The sequence below is a fragment of the Oncorhynchus masou genome, chromosome 2 (genome assembly GCF_036934945.1).
Source record: "Oncorhynchus masou masou isolate Uvic2021 chromosome 2, UVic_Omas_1.1, whole genome shotgun sequence".
Lineage (NCBI taxonomy): Eukaryota > Metazoa > Chordata > Actinopteri > Salmoniformes > Salmonidae > Oncorhynchus > Oncorhynchus masou.
The window spans coordinates 34,371,592-34,385,554 of NC_088213.1; the positions used below are offsets into that span (position 1 = coordinate 34,371,592).

Genomic DNA, 13,963 nt, shown 5'->3' on the forward strand with positions numbered 1-13,963 from the left:
CATCTGCTATTTCATTACCCAGGTCTGTATGATCGGTGAAATGGGTTCTTTTAATTTAAGGAGCTGGATTCCAACTTAGCGTGGACGAGAGTGGTTTATGTAATCTGCCGATAAGTGTCATCTCCCATAATGCCATGTCACAACTATGGCCCAACCCTTACCAATGCATTCACTTGTTGCCCGCTTTTGTCCTTATCTCGCTAATAAGACCATTTCCATGGTTCCGACCTTGGTGTGATAGGAGTATGCAATTATCTGTTAAGGTTCCAAGTGTTTCTACAGGTGACATTCCAACCTCTCTTTGGCTGGGATAATTAGTGTTCAGATTCTCAGACACTAGGAGACCAGCTCAATAGGAAACCTCACAGTCCCCATGGACCTCTCACATCTCAGGACAGTAATGGCTCTAGAGTACGTCTGTGGAGGTGGGAGAACCTTCAACCATCTGATTGATGCCACATGGTGTTTAAGACCAGGCATCTGGGGGGAGATGTTCCAGTCCATGTTTCAGAAGTATTTAACACAAAAATGATGTATTTACTAATTCCTAACATCTTTTAGTTCTCTATTTATCACATTATTACCTTCAAATCAAATTTGAATGGTCACGTGCCAAATACAACAGGTGTAGTAGACTTTACAGTGAAAAGTTTCCTTACGAGCCCATTCCCAACAACGCAGAGTTAAAAAGTAAAATAACCTTCGAACAGCATCAGTAATGGCTGTTCTAACTTGTGGGCCTGGTGGCTACTGAAGGTTTTGTGATAAACAAGGTGTAACATGGTGTCCTGGGGATATGTGGAGTCTATGAACACCAGTAACAGGAATACACAAGGAGATGGGTCTGTTCCATGACAGCCTATGTGATGAGGTGATAACGATTCCCACTACCACAGAGTCTTCTGCAGGAATAAAAGATCCCGGACCCACTCAGCAGAGAGTGAGCAGACGCAACAAAATTTACACACTCTCACACAGATGTGTGCCATATAAATGTGAAGGGTCGGTGGAGGTTGAAAAGGGGTTCTTTTTTAGGTTAGCTTAATTGAATAGACATTTTATGATTGTAGTTTGTAGAAATCCTTTTGAATTGATGCAAGAACCTTAATCATATTCCTTGTCAATAACCTTATTCACAAGAAGCTTGTTTTAAAACATATGGGTTGGAATGTACTCAACATAGTTGTACCGTAATGGAAATGTCAAACCAAGCCATATAGGGTTTGGCTTGGGAGTTTACAAGAGTTACAAAGACATTGGAATCAGAGTGTATAAAATATTAGGAATACCTTTTTCAAATAAAATCAAATAAAATTTTATTTGTCACATACACATGGTTAGCAGATGTTAATGCGAGTGTAGTGAAATGCTTGTGCTTCTAGTTCCGACAATGCTTTAATAACCAACAAGTAATCTAACTAACAATTCCAAAACTACTGTCTTTCTTATACATGACATAAACTGACCAGGTGAATCCAGGTGAAAGCTATGATCCCTTATTGATGTCACTTGTTAAATCCACTTCAATCAGTGTAGATGAAGGGGAGGAGACAGGTTAAAACATTATTTTAAAGTCTTGCGACAATTGAGACATGGATTGTGTATGTGTGCCAATCAGAGGGTGAATGGGCAGATAAAATATTTAAGTTCCTTTGTACGTGGTATGGTAGTAGGTGCCAGGCGCATCGGTTTGTGTCAAGAACTGCAACGCTGCTGGGTTTTTCACGCTCAACAGTTTCCCGTGTGTATCAAGAATGGTCCACCAACCAAAGGATATCCAATCAACTTTACACAACTGTGGGAAGCATTGGAGTCAACATGCCCTGACAACTCAATATTAGGAAGGTGTTCCTAATGTTTTGTATACTCAGTGTAGATGTTTATTATCTGTCTAAAAGTAATATTGTTGTAGTTGTATTGTCATTCCTAAGGGAAAGCAGGACACATGAAAACTTTCAATTATGCGAAGAATGTCTCCCTCTTCTGAATGTTGTACATTTGACAATCTCAAACTTTGTTCTATAGTGGTTTCCTTTGTTTAGGGAAATCTCTTTCCTCCATCTTCTCCAATGACCTTGAGAGAGTGTGACACGTAAAAAGTGAAATTCAATGATTGTCAACATCTTTTGAATTGTCCGTCCTATAGTACTAGTGCAGTGAGCCGAGTCTTTGTATCTTTGGATAGCACTATCGCCTCTGGAGTTCCAGTAAGTGAGTTTTTGGTAAGCACTCAGATTAGACAGTTCACTTCTCTAGGGACTAAACATGTCAATCATGATATAGTTTGTGTCATGTTTTATGACAGAATAGGGTTTACAAAATACGGTATTTCCCGTCAAAACCGGAAGTGTCGTTCAAAAGCATTATAAAGCATGTCTGGATTTGATTGGAGCTTTGGTCAGCATGAAAATTCAAACCTGATACTACCTGAGCCTGATGAGACATATATTAACCACATTTAATGAGCCCAAGCCCCCCAAAAAAACAAATGCCGTTATCTAAGCACACAGTGCCTTCGGAAAGTATTCAGACTCCTTGACTTTTACCACATTTTGTTACCTTACAGCCTTATTCTAAAATTGATTTTTTTTAAATCCATCAATCTTCACACAATACACAATAATGACAAAGCAAAAACAGGTTTTTAGAAATGTTTGCACATCTATTACAAATAAAAAACAGAAATGCCTTATTTACTTAAGTATTCAGACTCTTTGCTCTGAGACTCAAAATCGAGCTTTGGTGCATCCTGTTTCAATGGATCACTCTTGAGATGTTTCTACAACTTGATATAGTCCACCTGTGGTAAATTCAATTGATTGGACATGATTTGGAAAGGTTCTCTGGTTTGATGAAACCCAGATTGAACTCCTTTGGTCTGAATGCCAAACATCACGTCTGGTGGAAACCTGGCACGGTCCCTACGGTGAAGCATGCTGGTGGCAGAATCATGCTGTGGGGATGTTTTTCAGCGGCAGGGACTGGGAGACTAGTTAGGATCGAGGCAAAGATGAACGGAGCTAAGTACAGAGAGCTCTTTGATGAAAACCAGCTCCAGAGCTCTCAGGACCTCAGACTGAGGCGAAGGTTCACCTTCCAACGGGACAACGACCCTAAGCACACAGCCAAGACAACGCAGGAGTTGAATGTCTCTGAATGTCCTTGAGTGTCACAACCAGAGCCGGAATTAAACTTGATCGAACCTGACCGATCACTGGAGAGACCTGAAAATAGCTGTGCAGCATCGCTCCCCATCCAACCTGACAGAGCTTGAGAGGATCTGCAGAGAAGAATGGGAGAAACTCCCCAAATATTGGTGTGCGCCAAGCTTGTAGTGCCATTCCCAAGAAGACTCGATGCTGTAATCGCTGCCAAAGGTGCTTCAACAAAGTACTGACTAAAGGGTCTGAAAACTTATGTAAATGTATATTTCAGTTTTCTATTTTTTATAAATCAGCAACATTTCTAAAAACCTTTGTCATTATGAGGTATTGTGTGTAGATTGATGAGGGAAAAAACTATTTTATCAATTTTAGAATAAGGCTGTAACCTAACAAAATGGGAGAAAAAGTCAAGTGATCTGAATACATTCTGAAGGCACTTTATATGACATAAGCTACTGCACATTACTCAAGACAGAAAATCATAAAAGCCCATAGATGTAGCTAGCTATATGCTCTTTTAGGTAAATACATTAAACTAGCTCCAGTAGGCTAATCCTTTTGATTGTGAACTGTATTACTGTACTGTATTGTTCTATACTGTTTTATATGGATTGGAATTAGGCACATAGTTCAAACCATGATAAAGCAGGGGAGAACATATGATTCTGGTGCAGCACATGCGGCCTACAAAGTTACAAGTATAGGCTAGCGAAATTGATTTGAATGTTGAAATATAATAGGGTCTATTTTTCAAATTAGTAGGCTGACGCATATATACAGTGGGGCAAAAAATTATTTAGTCAGCCACCAATTGTGCAAGTTCTCCCACTTAAAAAGATGAGAGAGGCCTGTGATTTTCATTATAGGTACACTTCAACTATGACAGACAAAATGAGAAAAAAAATCCAGAAAATCACATTGTAGGATTTTTAATGTATTTATTTGCAAATTATGGTGGAAAATAAGTATTTGGTCAATAACAAGTTTATCTCAATACTTTGTTATATGTATTTGGTCACCTACAAACAAGCAAGATTTCTGGCTCTCACAGACCTACTTTAAGAGGCTCCTCTGTCCTCCACTCGTTACCTGTATTAATGGCACCTGTTTGAACTTGTTATCAGTATAAAAGACACCTGTCCACAACCTCAAACAGTCACACTTTTTTTTCTCACCTATGATGAAAATTACAGGCCTCTCTCATCTTTTTAAGTGGGAGAACTTGCACAATTGTGGCTGACTAAATACTTTTTTTGCCCCACTGTATAGGGTTATATATCAATCTAGAACACAATTTTGGATGCAATTTGAATGGAATAGATGGAGAGAGACAGAATGCGAGAGAGTGCATGCGTGTGCACTGATTTAAGCAACGATATTCAAGTGATAGGCTTTTTAAAACTCAGCTTTAAAACTCCGCTTAAATTGCAGCTACAATTAAAAAATATATAATCTTTACAATTGAAAAAACAAGCTGACCCACGAAAGCCAGATGGAGATGGGTAAATTATGGTCTTTATTTATTATTTATTTGGTCTTTATATTACTGTAACATAGACTATGCTGCAGCAAATGTAGGCCTACCTGTTACCATGATTAGTTACCACGATGAGATGATAGGTCTACCTGCATTTTGAACTGCGCTCAATATTGAGATGGGCTGTCAGGCCCCACCCTCAGCGTTGATTCATCAGGCAGAGGCCGTAGAGAAGACAGATTTAGACATCACATATCATTTAACAGTTCCATTTCACGCCATGCTGTTCATATAAATCATTTATTATAATTTACCGCTTTCTCTTAGTTATTTATCCCGGGAAAAGGGAGTGGTTTTGGCGGTAAATCCCGGTAAATCTCAGTAACCGGGTTCCCACCATTCAACCATATCACTGAACTCTCTGAGGTATAAGTTGTCATTTTCTTTGTTTATGCATGTTGATAAATTGATTTTTGTCCTGATTCGCTCTATCACTCTCTTGCCCTCTCACTTTCATTTTTCTATCATTCTGTCTCTCTCTCTCTCTCTCTCTCTCTCTCTCTCTCTCTCTCTCTCTCTCGCTCTCTCTCTCTCTCTCTCTCTCTCTCTCTCTTCTCGCTCTCTGTCTCCCTCCTTTCTTGCTCTCCCTCTCTCTTTCTCTCTCCCTCTCTGTCTCCCTCCTTTCTTTCTCTCTTGCTCTCCCTCTCTCTCCCTCTCTGTCTCCCTCCTTTCTTTCTCTCTTGCTCTCCCTCTCTCTCCCTCTCTGTCTCCCTCCTTTCTCTCTCTCTCTCTCTCTCTCTCTCTCTCTCTCTCTTTCTCTCACTGTCTCTCTCTCTCTCCCTCTTTATCTCTCTTGTGTAATAATGGATGAGACACATCAGTGCCTTATCATCCAACCAGAACAGATACCAGAAATCCTGCCATCAAACAACAGCCACGTGGTGTATCCTGTTAAGCTTCCATCGTTTTTTTTTACAGTTCTAAATCCCCAATCCTGGAACTGTTGGTGTGTGTGTGTGTGTGTGTGTGTGTGTGTGTGTGTGTGTGTGTGTGTGTGTGTGTGTGTGTGTGTGTGTGTGTGTGTGTGTGTGTGTGTGTGTGTGTGTGTGTGTGTGTGTGTGTGTGTGTGTGTGTGTGTGTGTGTGTGTGTGTGTGTGTGTGTGTGTGGATGTCTGTGAGTTGTGAAAGAGGCGTGTAGGGGAACATCCTGGCTGAATTGATTGGGGAGACTTTTCAGAGAGGGGTACAGCCTCAGGAGAACCTGTGAACACACACACACACAGATACAATGAACACAACTTTTGGTGAGGAAAGCTATTGAACTCCACTATGATATAATAAGCACATTAATAAAAAATGATATAAACATGGGACTGGCTTATGACTGTGCCACTGAGATTTAAAAGCATAGAATTTGCCATCCACAGTGTGAGGCTCTTAGAGAAGGGAAATCCTCATTTCCAATGTTATGTTAGAGTAGAAGACACGATGCAAGAAATCATCCATTGTATGTGAAGAGGGTTACAGGAATATGTGTGTGGAGAAAAGTACACACTTTGGGTACACGCTGTTGTTTCATCATTGATTCGATTTTTGGAAATTCAATTTATCAAATTAATTTAAAGTGGTCGCATTATAGTCATCACATACTTTTCATGTGGGGTTTTGTTGATGTCTTGTTCTTGTCCATTAGTCTTGTCATTATGATGACTGGAACAGTTGGGTTTAGTTGAGTTGGGAATTTGATTAGAGTTTTACAGAAACATTTCCAGACATTCAATTAACTGTAATGACTCACAAAAGCCACAATGCTCTTTACCTGCTGAAGGTTGCAGGTGTTCGTATTGTTTCATCATTTTGTACTATTACGCAGAAATATATGAATGGAGCTAGATTGAGAAGCTCCCATCTACCAGTTACGTTATTACAGCCAATTGCATTTTTATTAAGCATCTTTCTGCTTTGTAGGCATGCTGTAGGGCAGCTAATGCAATGTTGCTCTGCAAGTCTAGCTCCATCATTTTATTGAAAAGTGTGCAGCAAACGCCTGCTTATAGTCCATCATTAGTGCACACCAGATGAAATTATCATGTTTGTTGGTGGGCTATTTTGTTTTGAATGATGTACGATCGAGAGAAAGCGCCTCTCCCTGGGTGGGAATGGGATTTGTCTGTTGCCTATGGTGTCCTTGTTCTGGGTATGTCTGAAATGCTTTCCCTGCTTTGAGAGCGAGGTGTAGCGACAGCAGCCCAGCCACAGTATATTGTTGCATGACTAATCTCGGTTTCCCATCTGCCACTGGGGCCTGGACAAACATCACCACTTCAGCATCATCTGGAAACATATTGCACTAATCGCAACACTCGTCTCTCTCCCGGTCCAAACACATAGCCAGCTCAGCATAGCATACCTGTTATGGCTACAGCACCCAGGCACATTCTCCTATGAGTGTATTTAAACAGAAGGCTGTGTAACATAGACTAAATATTAGAGACACACTCGTTTGATTGCTGTAAAAAGGTCTTAACAACACAGTCTGTTAGGTTACTTTGCTCTTGGCATGGTTTGCATTTGGATTTGGTTCAGTTCAGCTACATCATGTTGTATTGGTGAATTTCTTTCCCTTGCCTTTCATTACTCAAGTCTATAGGTGACAGCAAGGATTTATGTTCGTCATGTAAATGTTTTAGGGACGAAAAGCCGAAGTCTTGGGGAGTCCGCAAATCCTCTATTCTCTCCTATCAAGAAAGAGAAGTGTTTTATTTTCTGTTTGCAAACAGCCCTTGCGTTTGTTTCTCCACTAAGACAGCTGTGTCCATAGTTTAGAGGACGTTCATTAGAAGAATGGCCAAGGTGTTCTATGATATTCGTCTTGTGTTTAAAAGCAAACTTTCAGCAAACAATGTCTACTGCTCTAATGATGACCTCACTCTGTTCAAAACAGCAAGAACAATTCACTTGTCAATGTCGAGAGATCAACAAAACACAGGGTAATCAGTAATTGAAACATAAAGAAATATACATCAAACTCTGGCTAATTGACCTCATATTTCCTCAGAATGCTCAAGGAGGAGATCACCTGCTTGGACACAGAATTCATCTGGTTGTTGAGGTGTATCCTGAGAGATGCTCCTTGTGAAATAGTGACAGAGGTCAATTATTTAGTGTGATATATCACTGAGCCAAATGACTGCAGAGTGACTTCAGCCATGCCCAGTGATTAAGTTGTTTTAACTCAATAGATTTATCTGCTGTTCTCTAACACTTGTTCAGGTTAATAGACTACAGCGTGCTAATGACAGTGTTAGGGTAAAGTTATTCATTCAGGGGACAGTGCTTCTGGCTGTGGTGTCTTGGTGGGAAATAACGCCCTTGACAATGTACTATTCTATTGAATTTACTTTGGCGAATGGTGGCAATAAACGTACCAGTAACAAGAGAAATGTGTAGTTATCACCAAAGAATTATGCAGACATTGATTATATCACATTGTAACTGCCACTAAGTAAATGCGTTTGTAAATAGCATTGACTTTCTATAGATCTGCCAGCTGTACGATGTGGGCGCTTCTACTGGCCAAGAGAGGTACTCTTGAGCCCCTTTGCCGCCTCAGTCTTTTAAACTCTTTGTAATGACATGGCAGGGAGTGTGTACCGCTGTTTCCCCCCTCAGAGTAATCCTGCAGCAGCTGCGGCTGCACACCATCCTCAGCAATGGATGGAGGAGATAGAAAATACTTATTTATATTAGTTATATTAACTACATTAATTAAGAGTACCATTTAAAAGGAATTAATTAGCCTACCAGGTTCTATTATAACATTTCAATGTTATATATTACCCCTCCACCCCTACCCCCTCCATCTTTATACCCCAAATATTTTCTGCTCTAATCTTTTCATGTAGCAATATTATAGGCCAAAGATTTCTGCTGCCCTTCCCTAGTGGTAAATGCTAGTCGTGGTTGAGAGCTCAGTTTTTGTTTTGTTGTTGGACGGGGGTGGGGTGGTGGATTCAATAATTCATTGCACGCTTCAGTGTAACAGTATTCATTTCCTGGTGTGGCGCGTCAGGGGAAACCACCTGTAGAAGAGCGGGGAAACATCAGCCCATTGTGGGATGAACATGGCCATGAGCTCACTAAACACCCCTCCAAATGTCAGTGTTGTTTCCCTCTTTTTGTCCAGACACTCACCTTTGCTCTCGCTTTCTCTCGCTCTCACTTTTCTCTCTCTCTCTCTCTCTTTTCTCTCTCTTTTCTCTCTCTTTTCTCTCTCTCTCTAAATATTGTTCTCTTCTCTCTCTCTCTCTCTCTCTCTCTCTCTCTCTCTCTCTGAATGGTTAACCCTTGGAAAGAGCATACACAGCCATTTAACTTGTTGAAGAAGTAAAGAAGAAATCTTGCTTGAGATCAAGTATTAAAATCATGACCGTGCTGGAAGTGATTACCGGTGTAGTTTATTATTCAGTCTGGGTGGGGGGAGCAAGGCTGGAGAGAAAGCCCAAGCCATTTAGTGGTCGAAATGGGCGGTTTTTCCCCTCCCTCATCAGTCTGTGAGTAAGTTCTGCAGTGTCAGCAGTCAGCTCACAAAAACGGAATTCAGTAAATGCTCCCTCCGCTCTCTGGGAGTTTTTTTTCTCCCAAACAGCTTGCTCCCATCCCCCCTCTCCCCCCTCACAAACCGACATTCTAGAAGAAGAAACATATGCTGCTAGTCCCACTTCACAACAGCTTGTGCTGCTTGAATAGAATCTTGCCTAGAGAGGGAGCGGTCGTCTGGAAGGGGAGAGGAGGATAGGGCTAAAGACGGTGGACCGAGAGGGGAGGATAGGGAGGGAGACTGGGTAGTGGGATGGGGGGTGGGGGGTGCTAGAGTGAAGGGCTACAAAAACATCCACCAAATGAACTCACCAGTTGTGATTTTCACCGTTAAAATTCAACTCAGAATGATTGTCTACAGAAATACATTAGAACCTACATTGCTTTTATGAGTCACTTTGTGGACAATAGTTTTGATTAAGGAGACATGGACACTTTCAGTTTAGGTACATTTCTGCCTCTAATTCAATCAAATTTCAATCAGATGTATTTATAAAGCCCTTCTTATATCAGCTGATGTCACAAAGTGCTGTACAGAAACCCAGCCTAAAACCCCAAACAGCAAGCAATGCAGGTGTAGAAGCACTTAATGCTAAATGTTAAATGTGATTTCCTCCTCCTGCGCTTACAATCCAGCAGTTTAAATGAGTTTTTAATGGGGATCTAATTCAGAGCATGTTGCTTACACAGCATAAATGCAATGAAAATTGAGGAACCTCACAATGGAATGTTCTATGTCAAGGGAATTCACAATGTGGAAAACAGACTCTTTCCTGGAACAAAGAGGACAGGGGATATTTCTTCCGTTTGAAATTTAAAGTGGTACAGATATGGTTGCATCCTTCCTTGAGTGGGCTCCTCTGTTTCTTTTTTTACAGTTCTCCTACATGAATTTCATCCAGATTTAAGAGTCTATTTGACAGTCCTGACAGCTGGTATAAAAAGGCTTCAACTGTTCCTGTGCAGGAAATACCAGGTGTGCTGGATGTGTTTTATGGTTATGTTCTCATTATATATTTTATATCTGCAGTCTTGTATTTTTATTTGCCTGCTTATCTATTTTGTAAAGTAAAGGAGGTGAATCTACTACAACAAGGTAAACATGTAATCCTGTGATGAAGTAGATGCATGTGACCTCCATATAATATATTTGTTTCAAATGGGAGCTAACATGAAGTATTTTCAATAGTACCATTTCACATGTCGTACAAAAACTAGCATAAAGCAAAGTTTCAGTCCCTTCCATGGCAACTAGTAAAACTGTACCACAGTCATCCTAACATCATAGGTAGATAGCCAGGCCAAGAATCCTCTCCTGTTTGGCTCCCCACACTATTGACCAGTGGCCATGAGCAGTGTGTTGTTGTCTTGGAGGCAGATGCCTGTGCTGTGGAGAGTAACGGATGGCTTGTGTTTGTTTATTTGGGAATCCCAGATCTCTCCCTACTGTGCTCCAGGCTTCGGCTTGGAGATCCCAAGCACCACCATGGACCCCAGCAGCTGGAGCGGCAGTGAGAGCCCTGCCGAGGACATGGAGAGGATGAGCGACTCGGCAGACAAGCCCCTGGACAATGACGCCGAGGGGGTGTGGAGCCCCGACATCGAGCAGAGCTTTCAGGAGGCGCTGGCCATCTATCCCCCCTGTGGGCGCAGGAAGATCATTCTATCTGACGAGGGAAAGATGTACGGTGAGTACATGGGGTGAGGGATGTGGGTTGGCACATGGCAGGAAGGGCGAGGATACCCTCCATTGTAATTATATGTCTATTTTTTGCATACATTTTTTTAAGATGAAGGTCACAACATTTCACTTTTAAAACCAATTGCATATCATCATTACACACTCAAATAATCTTGGTATGGGACCTTAGAAAGTGCCCAAAGTGACTGAGGAATAGTTTCAGAGAGATTCTGTGTTGATAAAAGGGACCGCACAAGTGAAACAATAGACTGGGAGTGAAAATGTCAATCGGGAATTCATTTGTGGGACTTGCAGGCCTCCCTGGCTGTGGCCATACATTAATATCCCTTCTCTGCAGAAGTAGGAGTCTATAAGTAAAGCAGCATTAACTATTAGTCAGGGGCAGATGGTGCTGCGGCTGCCACCAGCTGTGTCCCCCCTCCCCCATCCCTGGCTGGGTGATGTCATGGAAAGAGGGAATATTTTCTTTCTGCAGTGTTGGACTCTCTCACAGCCTGTCAGTGTCAAGTGAAAGCAGAAAGCCCCTCGGGGTGTTTGTTTGCAGCAGTCACGTGACCCCTCCGGCCAAACCAAATGTAAAGTCTAGGAGTCGCAGCGAAGCCCCCTCAGCTGCCGGTACAAAGAGGCTTCAGACCACATGACCAAGCAGCTCACCACCCCAGCACCACCTCCTCTCTCCTACAAGCCGAATGGGAGTGCCAAAGAAACTCACTCACACTCCCCCTGCTCAGGATTAGAGCATAACAAATAGGTTTGCCTAGCAAGTTTGAAATGATTAACGCTAAGGACAAGACTCACTAGTGCAGACTGGATACGCCAGGCTCGTTTTTGGTTGGACACATTCTTCTCTCCGATAAGAGATCAAATTAGGTGAAATAAAAGTTACATTTGGAGGAGAGATTTAACACCTTACTGAAATGCTGTTTGTTTAATGGCCACCATCAGACATATTTTAGCTCAGGTACTTCTACCATTTCAAATTCCACAAAACAGCATTTAACATAACACAGCATGTTTTGTGTCAAATGCAAACCTTGGGAGAATTGATAGTTCTTTGCTGGCTCTGCTGATGCATAAAGAATATGATAATAGCTGATTCAAGGTTATTCGTTTACATGAAAATCCATTGTCTGGAGCTCTGTTTGTTTCCAGTGCTGTGTAAAGGGAAGTGCCATGCAGAGTGTTGTTTACAGCTATTCCGTCAGTGCTTGTGTTATTGGGGGTATTGAATGTACTTTGACCTGCCTGAGATCGGGGGGGATTGAGCAAAGGTCAACCATGCCAGATGTGCTGCGTATCCGGTTGCATATATACTCACCAGCACAATCCACTGTCTCCCTGGACTGGCCTTTCACTGTGCCCTGAGCCAGAGCTGTCAGCCACCCACAGTGAAATATTTTTACGGAAATATACACTCAGTTGCCAGTCTATTAGGTACTCAACTTTGTTCACAGAAATGGTTCGCTCCTACAGACAGTGAGTCACTTGGGCGTGGCTTGCAATATAAAGCAGGCAGACAGGCATCAAGGCATTCAGTTACTGTTTGATTGAACGTTGGAATGGGCAAAAAACTAGTGACCTAAGAGACTTTGCCTGGTGTCAACAGTACAGGCTGGTGGTGGTGGTGTTCTGGTGTGGGGAATGTTTTCCTGGCACACGTTAGGTCCCTTGATACCAATTGAGCAATGATTGAACATCACAGCATGTCATATCCCAAAGAAGTCAGGCCGTTCTGGAGGCAACCTGTGTAGGTGTGTATATCTAGTGGGATGATCCCTCTTGTATTGAAGTAATGCTTCAAGTACCACTGAAGTTTATCAAGGGATGTGTTAATGGACAATGTATTATGTGAGTAACACTCTTCATTTTCATGCTGCATAATTCAATTGCTTTTCTGCAGCACAATGGCCAATGGATCCAAAGATGTGAAGACAACAAGCTTACATGCTGCACATGAAAGCTCTATACAAGGTTGTTTGTTGTGCCTTGGAAACAGACTGGGTCGAGTGCCAGTCTTCAGCTGTGTGAAAGAGCTTTTGAAAGACAGTGTGTAGAGGAAGATTTTTTTTATTTTTTTTTCAGGGGGCTAGGGAGGAGGGGGAACGTGGTCTTCTTTCATTGCCTAACTAACACAACGTTTGGTGGGACTGTGAGGCGGGCGGGAAGGGGAGCAGATTGGAACTGGTCTCAGTGTGTTAGTGGGCTTTTTCTGGGGGCAAGGCTAGCTGTTCTGTTCAGCCCCGGCAGCTGCTGCCGGGTCCTAGTGCCAAACCCATCATAGTGTGAACTGTGACCCCACTCATACTCACTGAGCCATTAAGGGGACTGTAGCACGACCCAGTATGGAAAATAGGCTGCTTTTTTACTGGGACTGTTTTGATTTTTTTAAACCTGGGTATAGTGTTTGTTTACATATAATAACTGTGTAATTAAGGAAATAGTAAGAAACATCAAACATCTTACCTTCAATCAATTTTTACAAAATCATTTCACTCAAATGTTATTGTTTTATTAAGAAATAATATTTGCACAAAAATGGTAAATAATGATCAAATATTGAAATTGTATTATTATTATTAGAAGACTGCCAACTAGAGGGTAGTTGTGTTGTACACTGTGGAGAGATGCAGCTCTCAATGAGGCAATGTTGTCTCACAGGAGACACTGAGACTGGCTGGAGAGACAAGAGGAATCTCACAACCCAGCCTCTTCATCTCCCTCAGGAATCTCACACCTTCCCTTCTCACCAATCATGGATTGTTGGGATATCTGTATGATGCCGGTGTCATTCTTTAAAAAACAGAGAACAAAGGGGATATCTCTAGAGGTAGCGCCCGTGAAAGCAGATTTACCAGCAAGAGCCTCATCTTTAGACATACCGACCTGTTGCATTTCCCAGAGAAAAACTGAAGCGTTTTGTTTACGATGTTAGATATGTGTCTGTTTCTCCCTGCATGCTACAGATTTCCATTAGTGAGGTGCTCTAGCTCGCAGGGCATAACTTCAGAATGCCACCAGAGA

At 41.8% G+C, this 13,963-nt stretch overlaps 1 protein-coding gene across 8 annotated transcripts in view; it reads left to right on the forward strand.

Moving 5' to 3' along the window:
• The window catches only part of LOC135503880 (transcriptional enhancer factor TEF-1), a 64,380-nt gene that overhangs the window by 16,038 nt on the left and 34,379 nt on the right, over window positions 1-13,963 (forward strand). For 7 of the 8 annotated variants that reach the window (XM_064922053.1, XM_064922080.1, XM_064922085.1 and 4 more), the window contains exons 3-4: window positions 10,119-10,216; window positions 10,676-10,928. In XM_064922053.1, the coding sequence (XP_064778125.1) occupies window positions 10,727-10,928 (202 nt within the window). In that variant the 5' untranslated portion in view covers window positions 10,119-10,216; window positions 10,676-10,726. The remainder of the gene's footprint in view (window positions 1-10,118; window positions 10,217-10,675; window positions 10,929-13,963) is intronic. The other variant, XM_064922070.1, reaches the window with a different exon arrangement.